This window comes from Phycodurus eques, chromosome 13, assembly GCF_024500275.1.
Source record: "Phycodurus eques isolate BA_2022a chromosome 13, UOR_Pequ_1.1, whole genome shotgun sequence".
Classification (NCBI taxonomy): Eukaryota; Metazoa; Chordata; class Actinopteri; order Syngnathiformes; family Syngnathidae; genus Phycodurus; species Phycodurus eques.
In genome coordinates, this window is record NC_084537.1 from 17,388,644 (window position 1) to 17,410,387 (window position 21,744).

General features: G+C 40.3%; 1 protein-coding gene across 2 annotated transcripts in view; it reads left to right on the forward strand.

The window, feature by feature from the left end:
• The first annotated feature begins 317 nt into the window (after window positions 1-317).
• The window catches only part of tep1 (telomerase-associated protein 1), a 34,550-nt gene continuing 13,123 nt past the window's right edge, over window positions 318-21,744 (forward strand). The window contains exons 1-39 of one of the 2 annotated variants that reach the window (XM_061694100.1): window positions 318-427; window positions 1,076-1,506; window positions 1,894-2,073; window positions 2,546-2,695; window positions 3,045-3,209; window positions 3,305-3,442; window positions 3,694-3,765; window positions 3,865-3,986; window positions 4,077-4,234; window positions 4,562-4,671; window positions 4,770-4,848; window positions 5,826-6,012; window positions 7,379-7,649; window positions 7,997-8,149; window positions 8,228-8,302; window positions 8,643-8,764; window positions 8,853-8,921; window positions 9,633-9,776; window positions 10,663-10,954; window positions 12,028-12,149; window positions 12,217-12,330; window positions 12,804-12,921; window positions 12,995-13,189; window positions 13,469-13,650; window positions 13,720-13,861; window positions 14,625-14,804; window positions 14,882-14,974; window positions 15,412-15,547; window positions 15,620-15,779; window positions 16,682-16,815; window positions 16,894-16,982; window positions 17,633-17,747; window positions 17,832-18,066; window positions 18,216-18,333; window positions 19,589-19,713; window positions 19,790-19,889; window positions 19,962-20,117; window positions 20,703-20,918; window positions 21,025-21,081. In XM_061694100.1, the coding sequence (XP_061550084.1) occupies window positions 1,078-1,506; window positions 1,894-2,073; window positions 2,546-2,695; window positions 3,045-3,209; window positions 3,305-3,442; window positions 3,694-3,765; window positions 3,865-3,986; window positions 4,077-4,234; window positions 4,562-4,671; window positions 4,770-4,848; window positions 5,826-6,012; window positions 7,379-7,649; window positions 7,997-8,149; window positions 8,228-8,302; window positions 8,643-8,764; window positions 8,853-8,921; window positions 9,633-9,776; window positions 10,663-10,954; window positions 12,028-12,149; window positions 12,217-12,330; window positions 12,804-12,921; window positions 12,995-13,189; window positions 13,469-13,650; window positions 13,720-13,861; window positions 14,625-14,804; window positions 14,882-14,974; window positions 15,412-15,547; window positions 15,620-15,779; window positions 16,682-16,815; window positions 16,894-16,982; window positions 17,633-17,747; window positions 17,832-18,066; window positions 18,216-18,333; window positions 19,589-19,713; window positions 19,790-19,889; window positions 19,962-20,117; window positions 20,703-20,918; window positions 21,025-21,081 (5,703 nt within the window). In that variant the 5' untranslated portion in view covers window positions 318-427; window positions 1,076-1,077. The remainder of the gene's footprint in view (window positions 428-1,075; window positions 1,507-1,893; window positions 2,074-2,545; window positions 2,696-3,044; window positions 3,210-3,304; window positions 3,443-3,693; window positions 3,766-3,864; window positions 3,987-4,076; window positions 4,235-4,561; window positions 4,672-4,769; window positions 4,849-5,825; window positions 6,013-7,378; window positions 7,650-7,996; window positions 8,150-8,227; window positions 8,303-8,642; window positions 8,765-8,852; window positions 8,922-9,632; window positions 9,777-10,662; window positions 10,955-12,027; window positions 12,150-12,216; window positions 12,331-12,803; window positions 12,922-12,994; window positions 13,190-13,468; window positions 13,651-13,719; window positions 13,862-14,624; window positions 14,805-14,881; window positions 14,975-15,411; window positions 15,548-15,619; window positions 15,780-16,681; window positions 16,816-16,893; window positions 16,983-17,632; window positions 17,748-17,831; window positions 18,067-18,215; window positions 18,334-19,588; window positions 19,714-19,789; window positions 19,890-19,961; window positions 20,118-20,702; window positions 20,919-21,024; window positions 21,082-21,744) is intronic. The other variant, XM_061694101.1, reaches the window with a different exon arrangement.

Here is a 21,744-nt window from a genome sequence, read left to right on the forward strand (position 1 = left end):
GTTTCGCGACGACTTTGCCATTTCAACCAATAAACACCTAATTTGAAGTCATTGCCTCCTCTTGTCTATATATACAGTTATTTCAGCTCCCCCATTCAAAATCATCGTTTTTATTTAACGCTATTTGAGGTGATTTTCAGAACCTAGGGGTGCGCGGAGGTCAGGAATTACGGTAAAAATGGGCCCACTGTCTACCAATCAACGCGCGGGTATATTAACAGATACGTCACCCCGGCCAATCGGCGCCTTCGAGAGAAACAGCTGGCCGACGTCAGCCAATCAGCGCCCTTGATAGAAGCAGCTGGGTTGCATTAGGGTATTTACAGGAAAAGTAGACAAGTTTGTGTCTCGCCAGATTGAACTATCTTTGCGAACGAACGACACAGCGGGACAGAAGACGCTGACAGCACACGTTCAAATAAAACAGGTGCGCTTTATTAGAATATTCTCGATAATTTTGCTCTTGAGTTTGTCTTCATACGAACTGGCTGCTTGCTCACTGCAAAGCCGCCGCCAGAGCAAATTAGCAATACAACGCAGTGTTTGCTTGTTGTTTCCCTCTTCATGTTTAACCAGTTTAAGCTATTTTTGAAGCGCCCAAAAAAGTAAATAAACTTTAATTTAAACGTATTCCGAAACAGGAGGGAAAGCATCCTAAAATGACTTGAGGACTTTTATATTACTTCTTTTAATATATGGCTCAGTATATTGGTTAAATGTTACTTAAATGTTGTGTTTTCAAGGTATAAAAATACTTCAAATAGTTGATTTTGATGTATACATGTCTCAATGTTTAATTTAAAATCTACTCAATGATTGGGGTTGGAAGTACAAATATTCAATTACCTCCCACCACTGTGGAGACGTTTTAATATGATTTAGTCTTTGCATTGGATCTTGTTCAAGTGTGTTTGAGCCAAGCTTTCGCAGACTTTGTTCCCACTTTATGGATGTCTCTCCCTGACGTTATCAACACGCCCTTCTCTTTTGTCTTCAGTTTGTACAAGTGAGGAATGCTAAACCACCTCATCTGTCTGCCATGTTTTGTCCAATTGATTGATTTATCACCTTTCAGGCATGAGGGCGCTGGATTTGCAAACCAACATTGCCTCTTCCACGAGCGGCAGTAGCTTGTCCTCCAACTACATCCCGCCCTGTCTGGAGAACAAGCTCCTGGTGCAGACGTCCTCCTCGTTACAGAGCACCAACCTCCAGCCCTCCGGCCTGACCGCCACCTCCTCCTCCCTCCTCCTCTCCTCCTCGTCCTCCGTCTCGTCGCCGCTCCTCAGCACCAACAACACGCTTCTGAACTCCTCCCGTCTCGCCTCTTTGACACCATCCTCTGCCCACCCTCTCCTCACCACCTCTTTATGCGGCGATGCTCTCCTCTCTCGCTTTTCCCAGCCACCTTCTTTCCTTCCACGAGAAGGAGAGCAGAAGCTGGATGATGAAGTCGGAGAGGAAATATCGGAAGCACAGCCATGCTCTTTTGAAGAAACAAGCGTTGTAAGTGAACATCATCTCTTCTCTCTCTCTCTCATACGTATCACAAACATGTTTGGGATATTGGGGTTCAGGATGAACCTAAAATGCATTATAACTTCAAGAGATGAACTTAGTTTGACTGTCTCTAAATGTGTGAATGCACATGTCCAGCTGTTCAGTGTTTCAGTACTTCTTGCACAATTTTCTATTCTCTAAGTAGCTGAATGGCAAAATTCACAAGTACAGTACCCTGAAAAAGTATTTGCCCCATTATCAAATTATTTCTTTGCAGTTTCCTCACTTTAAGATTGTCCAGTTCAGTCACTTTCATCACTGTGTATGGAGGACCAACAATTGATCAACAGTGCCGACCGAGTATTATTATTTTTTGGGTGTTTTCCACTTCAGATCTATTCAGACGAGGATGATCAAATGTCATCTGAGGAGGGTGCGTTTGCTCCCACATCCATGGAGATGCGCGTACCAGAGCACCAGGAGAAAGAGCAAACTGTGGTCAAGAGAGAGGAGGAATTTGCAGAGGTGGTCCGTGACAAGCAGCAGATCGAAGATGAGCTAAAGAATAAGAAGGTAAAGAGGAAATACCGAATGTGGCCGTCATTTTAGGAAATCAAAGCTGCAGACAACAGTAACAGTTTGAACAGTGTGAATTATTTTGCTACAAACACATTTACATTTGTTATTGCTATGGATCCATCTGAAGAGCCCAGTAGAGGCTGTTCAAATGCAGCTAGAAGTTGCTTTTGCTCGCCATGATGGTTGCTAGCCAGAAGCTGAGCTGCACTGTATTTGTTGAGAGCAGAAGAGGGGCCAGAGCGCAAGGCAGTTATACTTGCTGCCGCTTACTTAACGTGTTCCACGGGGGACGCCTATTGTTACGTACCAGAGGTTCCGTACTGAAAGATGTTAAATATGAATATATGAACAGCTGAAATTCAAACCCAGAATTGCTGGTTACAAGGCAAAACACTAGTCACGTGCGTTACTGTCCCAATATGTTCATCTTAATATTTTTTCAACCTGCTACTTTTTACGCCCTCAGTATCTCCTGCTGAATGCCGTGTGCCTCTCCCTGGTCAACAAGAGCACCGCCCCAGGTCAGAAGGACTGGGACTCTGAGAAGAGCGTGTGGCCCACAATCACCAACCTGGTGAAGGACATTGCCGTGTCCGACCCCCAATTTGTTCTCAAGGTACAGGAGGGAAAAAACAAAACAAATGACACTAATACAAAGTGTCACACGTCACCACATGCATGTTGACACGTTTATAAAAGGTCTGCCCCTGAGTAAATCAGCAGAGTGCAATCCCAAACATGTCCACATTAATGTTCCACTCCAATCCCATAGGTGGGAATAACAAAGTGGTGTATGGTACATGTATACAGTACTTATTCAATAGATGATCATCTTTAGCGACATCCAATAATCAGGCCTTTGTTTACTTGGATCTGAAAAGGAGACTTGGGGGTCCAATTAGTCCCGGTTATCGGTATGTGTATAACCCGCTTTCTGTGTCATTTATGTGCTTCACTCAATCTAGGTGGCACTATACACAAGACAAGAATTGAACATTCGCATCGCCGCCAACTTCCTGCTGGCCCTGGCCGCCAATCACCCGACCACCAAGTCGCACGTGCGCCGCTATTTCTGCGCCACTGTTCAGCTACCATCCGACTGGCTTGAGGTGGTGCGCATCTACAGTACGGTATGTTGACCACAATCCTGTCATAACATATCAGCCCCGCCCCCTTCTGTCATGGCTGACCTCCATCCCATTTTACTCTTTGAATCTACTTGCAGTGCTTCAGCCGCTCGCTGCCCATGTGCCTGAAAAAGGCCATGGCCGACAAGTTCAAGCAGTTTACAGAGTATCAGCTGGCCAAGTACAACACACGTAAGCACCGTTGTAAGAGCAACCGCAACAAGCGCAAGAACAAGGTATGGTATTTACTGTCACTGCGTCTTATGGTCATGTTGTGGGTTTCTTATGGGAACAATTACATTTAGCTGGATTCATCGGGCACAGATAATCCCACTGTATATTTACAAATATGGTGAGCCTCAGCTCTAATGCATACCACACCTTTTATAAATTATTGCTAATATTGCTGTCGTTCTAAAGGCCTCCTCTCAAATCAGTACTTCAAATAAACACCTTGTATTCTCTTAATCGCTTTCATTTTCTGCAGAAACCAAGCAGCGAGGATCTGCAAAAGTGGGCCAACCTGCTGCGATCTGACTCATCAATTCTGCAGAAATATGTAAGTGGGGGAAAAAAAATCAATAGTCAATACAAGTTTAATGTTAATCCGCAACATCCATTTTAAGGGTGAATAATGGTGACTTGTGTGTACGTGTAGCTACAGGTAGAGCCCAAAAAGACTGTGGACAAAAAGCAAAACGAGTTCAACATGAAGAAGATGATCAGGAGGCTGCACATCAAAGAACCAGCCGAGCACGTCATGGCCATCCTGGGACGAAAGTAAGATCAACACTGCAGAATTATGCAAATGAGGCAGAGTGACACAAAGGGGGCCCGATGTCTTCATCTTCTCCTTTTTCCTGTTCGCAGGTATCCAGCCGACCCAAAAGCGTTCAATCACAGCGGACTGAAGGGCAACTGGGAGCGGGAGAGGGCGGGTCAAAGGATGAAGCTCAAGGATGCCGAGACATGGGAACGTCTGCTTAGTCTGGAGGGCAACAAGGCCGCCACCTGGGAGAAACTCATTGGTACACTTTAATAAAAATCTCCCAGATTAACATATTTTTATTTTGTTGTTTTTTAAGGAAAACAATCAGTCTATTATCTAATATTAAGATTATACAGGATCAGCATGTGCAGTGTCCAACAAGTTTGATCTGGATCTGAATCAGATTTTATAACAATTTAAATTGCCCAGGTGCTTATGTCGCTGTCATGTGGCAAATCTCTATGGTGTTGTTTATTTTGATCCAAATTACAATTTGGATCCTGAAGAAACAATTTGCTCCTTTTATAGCTATTTATATATAGCTACTTACTTAATATAAGATAACAAGTGCATGTCTTGTGTCCAGACAATAAATCTCTGCCCTTCATGGCTATGCTGAGGAACCTGAGGAACATGATCAATCAGGGTATTAGTACAGCGCATCACAAGAAGATCCTCAGCAGGCTCACTAATAAGGTGAGACGCTCGCCTTTGTCATCATCTTTGCACTAAAAGTTTGATCCTTGCGTTCATGTACATATAGCTAACAATAAGCTATTATATTTTGTTGACAGAAAGCGGTTCTTCAGAGCCGTCAGTTTCCCTTCCGGTTCCTGTCTGCCTACAAAGTCATCATGGAGCTTCGCATTCTTGGTGAGTCATCATATTTTTATTTTTCATGACCACAAAGGGGCAGCAGAGAATGCAGCACTATTGTGGCAGTTTTCCACTGTGCCTTCCCGTCTCTGCTCCTCCTTGGTTTGAGGCGGTCTATTTTCCACGTCCGGTACAGCTGGAGACTGCGAAAACCGAGACACGCTATTAAACGACTGTGGCACTGTGCGTTAAAACCAAGCTAAGTGGAGACGGTGGAAAATAATACAGCAGCAAAGCAAATTGTTGAGTTAAACACTGCAGTCAACTATAGACTGGCATAAAACTGGACTGGAAGTAAACACTGCAGAAACTGGAGAATGTGGAGTTGGAACACTGGAACAAATGGGAAAACTGTATTTGTTGCTCTACAAAGTGCCAGCTGGGCACCGTTGCATGACGCATCCCTCTGACTGGTCAGATTTCGAGTGCTGTCATTGCAGCAATCATTGGCTCTCTCCTTCCTCATTCTAAATTGGTACTCTGTGCCATGCGTGGCGCACATATGCGCATATACGGCCCCCCGCCCACCACCAATAGAGGATGACGGCCTACGCACAGTGTATAGAAAAATATAAATGCATTAATATAATCATGGGAAAAACATTACACCACCCTTGTTTATTCAGTTTCATGGTCCTTTTGAATGCCTGGTACAACTAAAGGTACATTTGTTTGGACACCTATAATGATGACAAGGAAAATAGCTCAAAAGAGTTCAAGCTGATAGCCAGCCATTTTCCATGGTTTTCTTGATAATAACCCAAATCATATTTAATAATACAATTAAGCTTATGTATTCTTCAGGTAATATTTCTTTAGTGGTACCATGCAGGCATTCAAATGAAAAAGAAATTGAAGAAACAACAGTGGCCTAAGAATTTTTTTTTCATGATTTGATGTATCATACATATCTACTATACACACACAGCACACACGTCTGGCATATAATATAGCCCCCCGCCCCCCACACACAGCATCGCCACAAAAGGCCCCTGGCAACCAAGTGATCCTGAAGAATATCCTCGAGCAGCTCCCAAAGAGCAAGCGCTTCCGCCGCCTGGACTGGGAGACAGCCAGCAGGAAGCGACTGCGGGTGGCGCTCGGCGTGCCCTTTGTCTACCGGATATACCGCATGAAGAAGGATCAACTCTCCAAGGCCAAGTATGACAACAAGTGCTATGCTAACTAGAATAGTATTCAAATACTATTTATTTCTAATTATTTGTTGTTTAAATGTCAATTATTAAATAGATAAATAACTGGTATTTGCTATGTGGATTTAATAATAATAATGTAAAAATAATTGTGTACATTATTTTTTAATAGTGGTGCCTTGAGATTTGGTTTTACACAATCAGGATTTTTGGGGCCGATCACGATCAGCAAGTTTATATATATATATAAAAAAAAAAAAGATCACCGATCCAATCACAAGATAGAGCATCCATCCATCTATCCATTTTCTGGGCGGGTGTTGTCCAGAGTTTGTCCGTGTGACTTCCCCCCCCATGCTGCATTGCTTGAACGCGGCATGCTCCTCGTGTACGTTCTTCAGGTCCTCGATCAAATTTGTTGTTGAAGCATTTAGATGACGTTCCCGCCGACGTACTTCAGTTGTGCACAGACTGCAAATAAGTTACGTCTTGTTTGTCTGAGACACTGCAAAATAGTTCCGCACCGACGGCGTGTTTTTTCACCGACAAGATTGAAAAAGCTTTACTGGCCGTCAGATAGTTACAGTACTGCGGCACAAGACACGTGACCTGGCTCAAAATAAACTAGCTTTTGGATTCATAAGCGAAGAAGACGCGGAGCCGATCGATGACGTCATTGACCGGATCGGCGAATTATGACATATCAGCCGATCATAAAATGCTAATTATCGGCCGATACCGATAACGCCGATCAGATCGGCGTAAAGTCTACTTGAGATTAGAGTGTAATTCATTCTGTGACCACTCTTGTAAATCAGAATACTCTTCAATCATCTTTCACCAGTAAAAATGAACGGAAATGTCATTAATTCATTCCAGCCTCCAGCAAAAAAGAAAAATAGCAGTCTATAATATTGTAATTTATAAAAACATACAGTAATGATATAATTCAATAGAATGAACACTTTTTTTACACATTTTTGCTTTAAGTCAATGGGGACATTGTGCTGCTCCTTCTGGTGTGTGCGCCACCTGGGGGCAATATAATACAGAACTAGAGCGATACACGAAGCGGTTTGCGACTGACACAGTAAGCTGCAGTAGTATTAGTCATATTTCGTAGAGGATAAAGAATAGATTCCTGTGAGTATTATGTCAGTCAACGCGTGTTGCTTCACCATTTGTGTTCAAATATCTTGTTTAAAGCAGTAGTCCCCAACCTCCAGTCATTTTTATCTCACGGCACCACTGTATCTTATTTTGGGGATGTTTATACTGTATGCATTTTAATTTATTTACACATTTACATTTGCTATGAAAATATTAGTCATTGAAAATGTATTAAAGGTCTATTATTATGAAATGGTGCGCAGTCAGAGAGAGTACACAGTCGGCGTGCTGGAGCGTTACCGGCAAGCTTTGGAGACGGCGGTCCAGATTTCCTGCCGCTACAATATCCCGCCCCTGCCAGGACGCACTGTCATCATGATCAACATCAACGTGAATGACAGACGCGCCTTGAACAAACAGCTGGACTTCTGCCTTCCACCCGACCCGGACCACAGTGAGGATGAGGGAGAGGAGGTGGAAGAGGAAGATAAAAGGAAGAAGAGAAAGCGTGAGGAGGACAAGCTCTCTCCTTCTGTAAGATAATTTTTTGTTATCAGCCATAAAAAAAAAAAAAAAAAAAAAAAAAAGTGCTTTTTTTTTTTTTTTTTTTAAATTTAAAACTGCTGTCATCATCTTGTAATGTTGGAATGTTGACTTTCTTTAAAAAAAAAATAAAAATAAAAAAATAGTCATTTATTGTAATATTCTGACTTATTACAAAAAATGCTACTTTGTTGTAACTGATTCTATTCTTGTAATAGTACAGCTATCTTCTCATAAAATACCATTTGATTCCGGGAACATTGACTTTTCTTCTTTAATAATAAAGTCAATTTACCGTCATTTGTCCTCTTAAAGTGACCTTTAGTGATTATTTTCAGATGTTGGAGGTTACTGTTCTGCTCTCACTGATGATCGCCAGCAGTTGCGAGGATGCCCACGTCTGCTTGCTGGACTATTACCAATACGCAGAGGCGCAGCTGGAGTCTGATTTGCTTTTGGAGAACGTGCGGAGCGTTATCCGGCAAATCAAGGTATAACAAATGCATAGAAGATGCGCAAATATTAATAAATATGACACAGACTGACTGAGCCGTTGGCTGTCCTCACAGGCATTGAGAAACGAGACGAGGGACAACAGGCACCAATTAAGCGCTTGCTTCCACAGGGTCCTCCAGAAAAACAAGGTTTGTTGGTTTGTCAAGCTGTCAGATGTTCACTCCAATTAGATTGAAGGGGACGCATTATATGAAAGTGACTTTTTATAATGGCTTGTATACAAATTGGTCTCCGGAGTGTCTGAGTGACTTTGTCGAAATGTTATGTTTTCTTAAAAAAAAAAAAGACAACTTTATTCTCATAATAGAGACTTTTTCTAAAAAAGGAGACTGTTCTGAAAACATTAAAACATCCATCAATAGGCAATAGTCAGACTAAAAGGCCCGGCCATGTTATGCAGGTTTAAAAGTGTTTGTTCACGTCACATCAATGTTACAATTATCTTTGTCACAAACTTTGCTCCCTCAGGCGGACAACATCATCATGTTGACTGAGACCTGGACTAGCCACGAGGTGGCGTGGGCCATCAATAGCTACAGGAAGGAAACGAGCAACAAATGCCTCTATGTTGAAATCTGCATGTCGGACACGTAAGGCTTAATCATTTTGACAAATGGCAAGAATCTCTCTTATGTTCCTCAATTAAAGTTAACATTTTTTGGGGGGGGCTTTCTGTAGCGTGTACGAGTCCAAAACCTCCGACCCGAACCACGTGTCTCTGAAGGGCTTCAGCGAACAAATGCTGAGGTAAAACAGCAGTTTCAGTCCATGCTAAAATTGGTTTTGGATGGGCAGTTCAGGAAAATGTTTTCAAACATCATATTGTGATGCTTTAGTAAACTATGCCCAATAGAAAATACTAGAAAAAGGAAAATGCAGACATAATAAGATATAAAATACAAAAAATATTTGATGAAATATACACAAATCAGAGGAAAAAAGTGAAAAATATTCAAATGAAGTAGAACAAATGTTATGACAAACATTTTAGAAAATACCAAATATTAGAAAAAGTATTAGACTGAAAATGCAAAACTATTGGATGAAATTTACACAAATATTTGGCAAAATTACAAAACTGATTGAAAATTACATGACTATACAAAGATAGAAAATACCCAAGATATTAGGTAAAGAATAAACAAATATTGCAAAAAGATTCTAAGAAATTATTATACAAAAAATATTGAATACAAACTGGGAAACATTTGAAAATATAGAAATATAAGACCAGAAATACCAAAATGTTAGATGAAAAATACACACACATCGGGTGTATAAATATAAAAATCTTAAGCAAAAAAAAGATTTAAAAAAGAATACAACAACAAAAACACAAAATTGAGGCAAAAATACTTGATAAAACAAAATGGATGAATTGCTGCATTTTACAGCCAGTCAAGAAAAAGCTCAACCTTGATACATTTGTGTGTGTGTATATATACATGTTTAAAACAGGTTTGTGGCTGAGCGAGGCTCATCCAGGCTGCTCGACCACGTGGAGCATTTGGACAAAGTGTACAACGTCCCGCCGCCAGAAGGAGCCAAACATCCTGAGGTGACCAACAGCCTGGTGTCAATTCCCATCACCCCAAAGCTAAGGTAATAAAAAATAGAAGGAATACATAAGGTCATTTAATTAAATGAGAGTAAAATAGTGAAGGTAATTTGAAAAAACTATTTGTCATTTTAAAAACATTAAAAATACGATTAATAATTGCTGAATAAGGTATTTAAAATGCCTATATAAAATAGATAATTAATTTAAAATGCAAAACAATTTAATTGAATCAAGTCATTTAATAAAAATATAAAAGGAACATCAATATAATAATGAATGTAGTCAAAAATGCTAAATAAATTGTTATAAGTTAGTAATGTAGTAAAATTGATTGTTAGTTAAATAATAAAATATCGGGTTTTTTTTGGGAGTAAATTAAAGGTAATTCAAAATGTAAGTTGAGGTAATTACAAATCAAGGAAGAAGTTAATGTTGTATAAATACTAGTTAATTAAATTTTAAAAAATAACAAATAAGTTAGGGTGACTGAAAAAAGTAAAGGTAACAAATAACTGAAGAAATAGTTTACGGTAATTTAAAAAGACTAATGAATACATTAAAAAATAAATATTCTTAATTGAGGTATAAAAATTACTTTAATTTTTAAAAAGCTGAATAATTTAAGGAAGTAAAAAAAAGAAAACATCTATGAATCTAGTGACTGGTTTAAGTTGATAAATATAAGTCAAAACCATCATTTTAAAATAATTTTAACTTTAATCTAAAATGTGCTTACGATAATTTTGTAAAATTGAATAAAGGAGTTTATTTTTAAAAAATTAATAGATTAAGATAATTCAAAGTGAATTAGTTACAGCAAAAAAGAAAAATCTTAGAGTGTATATTTGATGATTTTTTTCAGCAAGAGACTGGGGATTGTTTCGCATGCAATCTTTCTCTGTGACTGTCTCGTCGGTCTGTCCACAGGTGGCGTGGCGTGCGCGTCTTCATCTCGTCCACCTTCCGCGACATGCACGCCGAGCGCGACATCCTGGTGCGCAGCGTCTTCCCGGAGCTTCGCCGCCGCGCCGCACCACACCACCTCCACCTGCAGGAGGTGGAGCTGCGCTGGGGCGTGACCGAGGAGGAATCGGACCGGGCCGCCGCCCTTTGCCTGGCGGAGGTGGGTCGCAGCCAGATGATGGTGGCGATCCTGGGCCAGAGGTACGGCCTCGTGCCGGACGCACCTGCTCTACCGGATCTGCCGCCATACAAATGGGTAAGAAAAAATGCATCTTTACTTAAATTTGTTTTTGTAATGTTACAATTGTTTTACTTCATTCTCGCTAGATTACAACTTTTCTCAAAAAAACAATATGAATGAATTGTCAATATATTCTCCCATTTTTTCTTCTTCTAACATTGACATGAACTTTTAAAAAATATTTGTTTATTCTCTTATTATTGTTTCTTATATGTTGTTGAACTTTATATTCTCGTAATTTTTTTTCTCAAAAATAAAATTTTCAAAATGTTTACCTTTTATAAAGAAAATACTTCTTCTACTTATCTATATTCTGTTCATATTGAGATGTTTTTTTTTTTTTTGTAGAATAAAACATTGACTTAAAAACTTCATTCTCGTAACATGGTTTTTTTGGGGTTTTTTCCCCCCCTCAGAACTACCATTTTAATCTAATAGTGCTTTTTTCCCCCCTTGTTTTTCTCGTAAATTTAACTTCTAGATAAGACTATTGTAATATGACTGTTTTCTCAAAAAAATGCAGCTTTTTCCCCTCAGGATTACAACTTTAAAACAAAATCTGACTTTTTCCTCATAAGTTTACGACTTGAAAGACTTTTCTCAAATGATTACAGCTGAAGTAGTAAAAAAAATATTTTTTAAGATAGTTTTTTCTTTAAAAAAATGTTTTTTTTTTTTTCTCATGATCTTATGACTTTTATGGAACAAAAATACTTTATTCTGTTAATTTTTTAACTTTCATGGTAAAAAAATGACTATTCTTTGTAAGGTTGCGACTAGTTTCTCCAAAAATATGACTATATTCTGCTAATGGCTCTTTTGTTTAAAAACAAAAAAAATTTTGCCATAGGATTACGACTTTTCTAGAAAAAATACAAAAATGATTTGAGTGTATTTTGGATTGAAAAAGTCTTTGGACACTTTTCATTGGAACGCATTGAAAAGCCATGCTACCAGATCTTGTGTAGGAAACAAAGAGATACAAATTCTGTTAAAATGTTGCCATGTACTGTATGTTCCCTGTCAGCCATTTAATGATTTGTCTCCAGGAATTTGTCATTTGTCAAATGTTCGTTTTTGTGTCCTAGCTGGAGTCGGGCCCCGAGGGCCTGTCAATTACAGACATGGAGATCCGTCACTTTCAGGCTCTCTATGGCGACGCGGCAAGGCAGCGGATGTTATGCTACTTCAGGGACCCCGACGTCATCAAGTATTTTTGATTTTTCTCATACATCAAAATCTGATGTAGAAAAAAGACGCTCTCTCCCCCCCCCCAGAACAGTACCTGTGGCTTGGAAGTCCGACTTTGCCCCTGAATCCAAGGAGGCAGAGTCCAAAATGGCGCGTCTGAAGCAATGGATTCAAGTCCACAAGCTGAAGGTCACCAACAAGTGAGTTTTCTCGATGGCTTTCAAAATGTACTGAATGTTGGTGGAGTATAAATTTACCAGAAGTCTCTGCTGGCCTTAACACTACCAGAAGTACTGACTGACCTAAATTGTAGTATTTGTTCCATTTATATTGTATTAATTTATTCCCAACAGTCTATTCTCCTCATTTTGTAGAATTTCTATTGACTGCACTCCTCCCAGTTTGTGCAATGTTGAATATCCATTGCATAAAAAGTTATAACCACTGCAAAATCGTTGCTAGTTTCGTTAGCCTGTATATGACTTTTTGCATAGTGTCTTAAGCTAGCAGACTTTCAGGAGACAAACGTACGTGATGATGTGTGTGTGAATATTGAAAATCTAACACTTTTAAACTCTCCACTTTAAATACAAAAGTTTTGAGACAACCTGCCATTACAATAAATGAATGGCGTGTGTGTGTGTGTGTGTGTGTGTGTGCGTGTCTGTGCCAGTTACCCGAGCGAGTGGGGCAGTGTCATGGATGGCAAACCCTACTTGAAGAACCTGGAGCACTTTGCCAAAGCGGTGCTGGAGGACATCTGGGAGGCTGTTGTCCAGCAGTTTGTCGATGTAAGCGGTTTAATGGCAACATCTCATCCAAGCTGCCAAAACGATCATTAAGTTCAATTTGTTTTCTTCCCAGGAGAATGAGGATGACGAGGCCAACGCAGATTCTGGGGTATTAGAGCAGGAGGTTCACCAGGAGGTGCTGCAAAGGCAGTTCCTCAGCCGGGCCAAGCTCCTGTCAGCCGCCGTGGAGATGGTGGAGCAAACGCAGGCCAAAGGCGGGACTATGCTGGTGGAGGGACCAGCTGGTCAGGGCAAGACGGTCTTCATGGTAAATCATTCCACCCTTAAAACTGTGCTTGATGACACCAGCTACCTTTTTGCCCCAAAAAAATACCAATTTATTTTGGTAAAGTTGCATCTTTTTTACAAGATAATACGACTTAATTCTTGTAATATTTTGACCCCTTTCTCAGAGAAAATGTTTACATTTTTTTCATGATAAAATTCAACTTTTAGCTTGGAAAACTCTTTTGTCGGCAAAGTAAGACATTTGTCTTGTCACGACAAGACACATTAAGTTTTTCTGACATCTCCTCTCCCCACGCAGGCTGCTCTAGCCGAGGCCCTCAGAAGCGGCACCAAATCCAAGAAAAATGTGGCCTGTGATGTCATCTCATACTCGACAGCAGCAAGCCAATCATCTCGTTCCGTGGTGAATCTCCTGCGCTGTCTCGTCTGCTGTTTGAGGGGGCTGAAAGAGGAGGAATCGACTCTTCCCCTCACTTACAAGTGTGTTCACATCATCTTTCAATATTGTTTGTGTGTGTGATGTGAGGATGTTTCCTGAAATCTTTAAAGGGTTTTGCTGTCAGAGTTTCACGCCTCTTTGAAAGACATGAAGAGGAACAAGCCTCTCGTGCTCCTGGTAGATGGGGTGGATCTTGTGCGTGATGACTGGGATCAGCTCAGCTCTGGTTGGATACCACAGTATCTACCCCAGGTCTGTCACTAAATCTTTTTTTCTTTTAGACTTTTTCCGCCAAGAAGAAAATGGCTTTGTTTTGTTTTGTTATAATCTTAAAAATAAGTTGTTGTTCTTTTCTCAAACATATGATAATTATTCTTGTGACACTTCAACTTTAAACAATAAATACATTTTAAAAAATTCTGAAAACCCAACAACTGGGAAAGTTTATCTTGAAACAACAACTTTATCTTGAAAATGATTATTTTACTTGAATATTGTTTTTCTCAAAAATGTTAATTTATTTTGAAAAATAAAAATATTTATGTTTGAAAGTAAAAATACCTTTAACTTGAAAATATAATTGTAAAATTAAAAAGGTTTTTCTTTCTTTCTAAATGGCATTTCCTCACCTCAAAAATGCAATTTTTTTTCTCATGAGTACAACCTATTGTAATATTTTTTTTTTGTGAAAGAAAACTGAAAAAAACACTATCATGGAAATATAGAACTTAAAAAAAAAATCAAGCTTTATATCTCTTAAAAGTGCAACTTTTTTCTTGGCAAAATACTACATTTTACTTTGAAAATAAACAAATTTATTCTGGAATTTTTTTTATTGAAGCTTTATATTTTTCTCAAATATATAACTTTATTCTCATGGTAAAAAAAAGTGTGTGTGTGTTCTTCCTTTTTGGCCCTAATACTCCAACATATCCTCATCAATACATCTAATTCCAAATGATTGACAAAATTTTAAATCACAACATGTCATAATCCTGGTTATTTTGGCTGTCAGGGTGTTTGTTTGGTGACTAGTGCCGCATCCACCTCGTCGTTGTTGCACGCGCTGTCCAAGAAGAGGTCTACACTGCTCTTCACCCTGCCGCTGCTCACCATGACGGAGCGAAAGGAAATCGTTTGGAAGGAACTGGACACCTTCGGGAAGAAACTCAGTGAAGCTGCCTTCAACAACCAGGTTCCTTCTCATCATCATCATCATCATTTTCCGACATTTGATTCGTTTTCTGTGACGATTTTGGGTGTTTGCTACAGCTGCAGACGCTGATCATGAAGAAAGGGGCAGCGTGTCCTCTCTACCTGCACATGGCCTGTGAAGAGCTGAGGAACTTTGCTTCGTTTGACAAGGTTCAGTTTCTCTCACGTTCCGAAACCCAACGTTATTCTCGTCAATTACCACTTTTCTTGCAAAAAAAAACAACAACCCCAAAACTACTTTATTGTCGAAAAATTAAGTATTTTTTATTTTTTTTTGTCGTAACATTTCGACTTCATTATTGAAATATTTCAACTGTTATTGGACTGTTGTCCAAAAAACGAAAAAATTCTAGTAACATTCTGACTTTTTTCACATTTTTAAAATCAAAATGGCCAATAAAAGGCTTCCTTACACCTTTTAGATACCCTGTGTTGTAAATTATATTAAAAAAAAAAAAAAAAAAAAAAACTGCATCCTGAGTGATAACGAGGCAATATATTGTGATATTTTGTCCCGTCACAGCATGACATAGTGATCCTCAGATACCATGTTAATAAAACTTTGAAATGGTGTCTTTGTGCCTCAGCTGAATGAGAACCTGCAAGCTTTGCCTCAGTCTCTCAATCTGCTGGTCCAGTACTGCCTGAAGAGACTCTGTTCAGACCACAGAGGCATGCTGGGACTCCGGTGGGCTCTGACGGCACTCACAGTCAGCACCTCCGGTATGATGAACCACTCACATTGTTCATCTGTTTTGCTTCATTAGCGAACCATCTTCTTCTCCTCATCTCCAGGCCTAAGGGAGCGAGACTTGTATTCATTGCTGAGTGCGTGCAACGACCTATGCTCGATCAAAGGACAGGTCACATGGCAGGAAGTGCTGCCACTGTGCAGGAGCCCCAAAGGACGTGTTCCCATGGCAGCGTTTAGCCAGGTCGTGCGAAGCTTGCAAAGGTGAGTATGTCAAAGGTTGATAAAAGGGGCTTAAAACTAATAAACTTTGCTCATTGTGACGTTCAAAAAAAAAAAGTTTTCATTGAAATAAGGTGGTCTTATTAAAGGTCAAACGCAGTCATGCGGGGGAGGGAGGGAATTGTCCCTCCAAATGAGTTGGTGTGCCCCCCCCCCAGCCACTATCCCATGCAGTATAGCCTCTCATGCCAAACTTTGTATTGTCGCGATGATGAGACGCAAGGACAAGAGAGAGGCGCTTTTTAGCTTTCTTTGCTCACAAAGAGCTTTACTTCACAATAGGCAATAGCGGACAATCGCCACTAACAAGCAACATGAGGCTGTTCCCGAAACAGGACAACATTCACTCACAGTATGTGCAACATAACTAATAGGTAACGAATAATAATAAAATAAAGGAGGTGCATAAAACTCAGACTATTCATAACTAAAGGCACACAATGACAACTACCTTATGGAACTCGCAATAAAGGTGAACTATTTTCAAACCTTTTTTGAGCGGTAAAATGGGCTACCCGAGTGTGGACGGAATGCCCACCCATCAGATGTGCTCTTGCGCAGACACTGGTCAAACGTAATCAGTGGCCCAAAAAAGTCATAAATTTGATCAGTGGTCTTAAAAAGGGGAAAGTTGATCCAAGTGGGCTTAGACTGTCGTCAAACATCTTACATTTGATCAAAGTGCCCTTAAATTTAAATTAAACTAGAAATTTGCAAGTGACCTCAAAAAAGGTAATAGTTTATCAGTGACCTTAGAAGACTTTACATTTGTCCTAGATAGCCTTAACAAAATGTAAAATCTGATCAAAGTGAACTGACCAACAAATGTCTTGTTTTGTGCTTTTGTGCTTGTTGCCGTATTTTAAATGGATGGTGTTTTGCAGTATGATGATTCCGTCTCAGCGCCACGACACCGACTACGTGCTGACTCTGTCTAATCCCGACGTGAGGCGGGCCTATGAAGAGGTCCTCCTGCCCTCAGAAGACCACAGAAGAAGAGCTCACCTCGTGTTGGCGGGTAACAAAAAACCTAAGCATTTTTTTGTTTAAAAGTTTCGCTACTTGTTTGTTTTCCTCTCTCCGGGTCCCTCTGCAGGTCACCTGTGGGTGCGGGCCGACCCTCAGGGTGCTGATACTTTTCTTCACGGAGAGGCGGACGCCGTCATGCAGCTTACTGCTAGTTTGGTTGGTCACCTTCTGAACGAGCGCACACACACGTATGCACAGTTAAACTGTGTTGCTTAACTATACTGTAGGTAACCAAGGTGTGCCATATATGCAACTGTATTATATTCCTTTAAGAAAAGAGGGAGTTTATTGATGTAGAATTGCACTGCATCATGCTGACAGCTGTTTCTAACCAATTGTGAATTTCTTTTTTTTTTTTTTTTTTTTTTTTGAGAAAGTCATGTTTTATATTTTAGTCAATTGTATATTTTTAAATTAAGTCATTTTTTAAAGATTAAAAGGCTGGGTTTTTTTTAGTTTTTTTTTTTTTTAAAGATTGCACTTTTTAGTCAGTTTTTTGAGAAAGTCAAACATTTTTGAGGGGGGGCGGGAGTGGAAATTTGTGTACTGTAACTTCTGAAATAATCTTTTTTTTCAAAAAACTATATTTTTGAGAGAAATGGGTGAAGCTATTTTTAATACATTTTTTTTAATTTAAATATTATTTCAATAATACATTGAATTTCTTAAGTATATTTTTGTCAAAATAGTAATTTTATAGGACTTTTTTTTTTTTTTAAAGGTCATAATTTCTTTGAGAAAGACTCATAGTTTTTGGAGGAAAAAAGTTGTATTGGATCTTTTTAACACTTTATTTCGCTGCTCAGATACAAAGTGACAAGCTGGAGGTGCTACGTTCCCTGCTGTCCAGCTATTACTTCCTGTATGCCAATGTGCGTCACCACTTGCTGCACCACCTACTGGACACCTACAACGAGCATGGTGAGTCATCAGTGTGCGATGCTTGCTTTGGCCTAATTCCATGGAATGTAATGTTTTTGCTTGTTGTTCTTTCCTTCCCCGCAGGTAGAAAGTCGTCCCCGTTAACCAACGACCAGCGGGCCGCCATTGACGACTGCCGAGCTTTCCTGCAGCGCCATGCCGCCGTGCTGTCCCAGTCGCCGGTGCTCTTCGTCCAACAGGCCCTCAATGAACCTCCCGAGACCCCCGCTAACACCTGGGCCCGTGGCCTGCTGGCTAGAGAGAGTGTGCGGGCGGTGGAATGGCTCAACAACGACCATCAAACCTTTACGGAGAGCAGGTATAGCTGACATTTCAATCATTCCAGTGATTCCAATCGACTTTCAAAACTACATTTCCCTTTGAGACCGATTATATTTGAAAACGTTTGAATCCAAATGAGTTTTTTTTTTTTTTTTTTTTTTGCTATGTATGTTGTTTGTGTCATAGCCAGCTGGTGTCCACCTTCACATCCGAGCCCACCTGCTTAGCGGTGGGCTGCGAAAGACAGATGGTGGTTGGGACCGGACAGGGAACTTTGCATTTCATCAACGCAAACACAGGACAGGTACAAACACACCTAAAAACTCATTCCGTAAATATTAATTACTTGCAAACAAAACCTCCTTGGTGGAGGTAATGAGCGCCTTCTTTGCATCTATGTGAGTGTACAATTTGGTATCAATCCGGTAGCATGTAGATCCAGGGACACTCTCACAACGCTTTTTATTTATTAAGGTACCATCAACTTGATAAATCGGAAAGAATTTTCGTGACTTAACGTTTGTGTGATCCATTACCAGTCAGATACAAGGACAGTATTGCTGATACTCATAGATTTTAATAAATAAATTGCTGAATCTCAATTAATTTTCGTTACTTGTTTTTTATAATCACATTCCAAGTAGTTACTAGCACAGTAGCTCTACTGATACCAATACATCTCAAATAAGTCAGACGGCCGCATCATCAAATTGCTTAATCTGAATTAATTTTAATGATTTGATTTATCTATTGTCTTTTTGTGTTCTGGTACCAAGTAGATACAGGGGTAGTATGGCGAATACCGATGCATTTTCAAATTGCTAAAGCTGAATTAATTTTCTTGATTTTTGTGTTTTTGTGATCCAACAACAATTAGATACAGGGCCATCCTAAATACTGATACTTCTTAATAATCAAGGTGGATTCATCATTAAATTGAAGACTCACTATAAATTTTAAGTGTTTTTGTGTAGCTGATATCAAGGTAGGTTAAATACAGGGCCTGTATCGCCAATGCGTATACATTTTAGTAATTCAGGTAAATGCATTATCAAATTATTAAACCTGGTTGAATTTTTATGGTTTCTGAGTACTTTTGTGATGTCATACCAAGTAGATCTAGAGACAGTATCCCTACTGATATTTATTCATGATTAACACGTTAACTGGGAAGGCTGGCAGTGAATGAGTGAAGGAGGATACATCGTTCTATGTACGAATCTGAATGAAGTGTCACGACATTGAAACGGTCAAGTAGGTTTTGTGTACCTGTACATCTGTGTGAATGCAAGATTTGGTATCAATCCATACCATATAGGGAAAGTATCACCAATACTGATACCGATACTTTTTAATATGGTCGCTGTATCATTACATTGCTAAATCTGAATGAATTTATAGGATTTGAGTATTTTTGTGATCCGACAGTATCCTGAATACCAATACATCTGAATATTTAAGGTTTTATGTATCATCAAATTGCTAAATCTGAATGATTTTTGGAAGTTTTTTTTTTTTTTATTAGTTAAACCCTGACTTCCTATGTCACGCCTGGACAGGAAGTGAAGTCGCTGGTGAGCAGCTGCGACGGCATCTCCAGCTGCGTCCTCCTGAAGGATGGACACCTCGCCACAACCTCTTTCGACGGCCAAATTGAGATCTGGGATGCCGCCAACGGATGTCGGTATGCGACCGCTCTCGTCACACATCCCCAAAGAACGCCGGCATTGGTTAATCATAGTAGTCTTGGCCATTCGCAGAACGTCTCTCATTAAAGGCCATGCTAACGTGATAACGGCCAGCGACACCACCACTGACAGGGAGCACCTGGCCACGGCCTCACTGGACTTCACCCTGAAAGTTAGCGAGTTACCGTTACTTCTAGTCATCTGTCTCTGCGCTATCATTGATCGAAGCTCTTGACCTCCTCAGGTGTGGTCTTCAGCCAAAGGTCACGAGGTAGCTGTTCTGTCTAGCGACAGCCCTCTGAACTGCGTTACCTTCGACCCCGAGGATCGCCTGCTGGCTGCCGGCTGCTGGGATGGGAAGGTCGTCGTGTGGAAGTGGCTCCAGGATAACACCCAAGTGGTGAGTCGCTGCTGCGATTGCGTCAATAGTGCAGCTCCTTACAGATGAACAGCTAGGTCTTGACCAGGGTGTCTGAGGAGCCATAAAGAGATGGTTTCTGACACATTTGCTCATCCCTACTGTTAAATTCAGTAATCCCCACCATTCGCACTTATTCACAAATTCAGCCATTTGGTTTTTGGAGCGGTGGAACCTAGACACCCTCGCTCTTCATGGAGGATAGCTAGTGAGTCATGCTGAAACTGTGAAAATCTGTGGATAATTGATGATAATGTCTTTTAAAGGTCCTAGATTTTGTAAAAGGAGCCTTTTAAAAGTTCCTAAAGGTATTATTAACCATTAATGTGACCTTGGAACATGGTTACATTTAATTGTCCTGGACAAATGGTAAAATTTGATCGTGGCATTTTAAAACATCTTAAATTTGATCAAAATTGCTTTAAAATGCGTTCACTTTAAGCAAAGTGCCCTCTAACAGGTTAGAATTGACCGTGTTCTCAAAAACACTTAAATTTGATCAAAGTCGCCTTAAAATGTTTTTTAAATGTTACGTTTGATGAACGCGTTTATGTTCCGTATCGACAGCGCCTGTGCGGTCATGGCCGCTCAGTGCGCAGCCTCTGCTTCTCGCCGTCGTCGTCGTCCATGCTGTGCTCGGGCTCTGTGTCCGGGGAGGTACGTGTGTGGTCTGTGGACGCCTCCACCTGCGTGGGATGCTTCCAGGCGCACGCCGGGGCCGCCGACGCCCTCGCCTTCCTCGACCGGGGCCGCTTACTGTTGACCGCTGGCTCCGATCAGATGGTGGGCACGACAAAATGGCTGCTGCGTAGATTTGTGTTTTAGCCAACTTGCAAAGACAAGAAGATTTTTTTTTTAATTTTTTTTTATTTTTATTTTTTTTAAACAGCTCCAACTATGGTCAGGTGGACTTGGACGCTCAATCGCCACTTTAAAGAAACACCGGGTAAGTTCCATTTATACAGCGTTACCTCTTCGTACAAGTGACCATCGCTTAAGAGTTTTTCAAGATACGAGCTGTCGCTCTGCCCTTTTTTTTTTTGCTTTGACTTGTAAACAAAAAATTTGAGAAGTGCTTAAACCACGGGTACACAAACTTTTTTGCCCCAAGATCTACTTTTCAAGCAGCCAACCTTCCACGGTCTACCTTTTTTTGGCGGGTGGGGGCCGCGACCATGTCTCCGGTTTGAGAGCACAGAGCGCTACCAGTGGGCTAAAATTCTGGGCCGCTGACACAGCTCAGCACCAATGTATGTTGATGTACCTTGCATTACCGCATGAGCCAATCTTGCGCAACACAACATAATTAACAATGTAAAATTTTTTGTCATTACCTGAGTTTACTCTGATGACTTGCACTGCAATGAATCAGCCAAGGATATTTAGTCAGTGTCGTATTTTCCATGCACAGTCCTAAACTGCCTCTCCACATTTCCCTTCTTTGGTAATGCGATGGCAGACTGGCAGATGAGGCATACGCATTTCGAAAATGTCATTGTGAAAAAATACTCCTCCTCCCATTCCGTATGCAAGTGGTAAGTTTTTGTCTTATTACTTGGTCCAGGTCCCCCACTCATTTTTATTTCTTAAGTTTGAGAGATAAAAATTG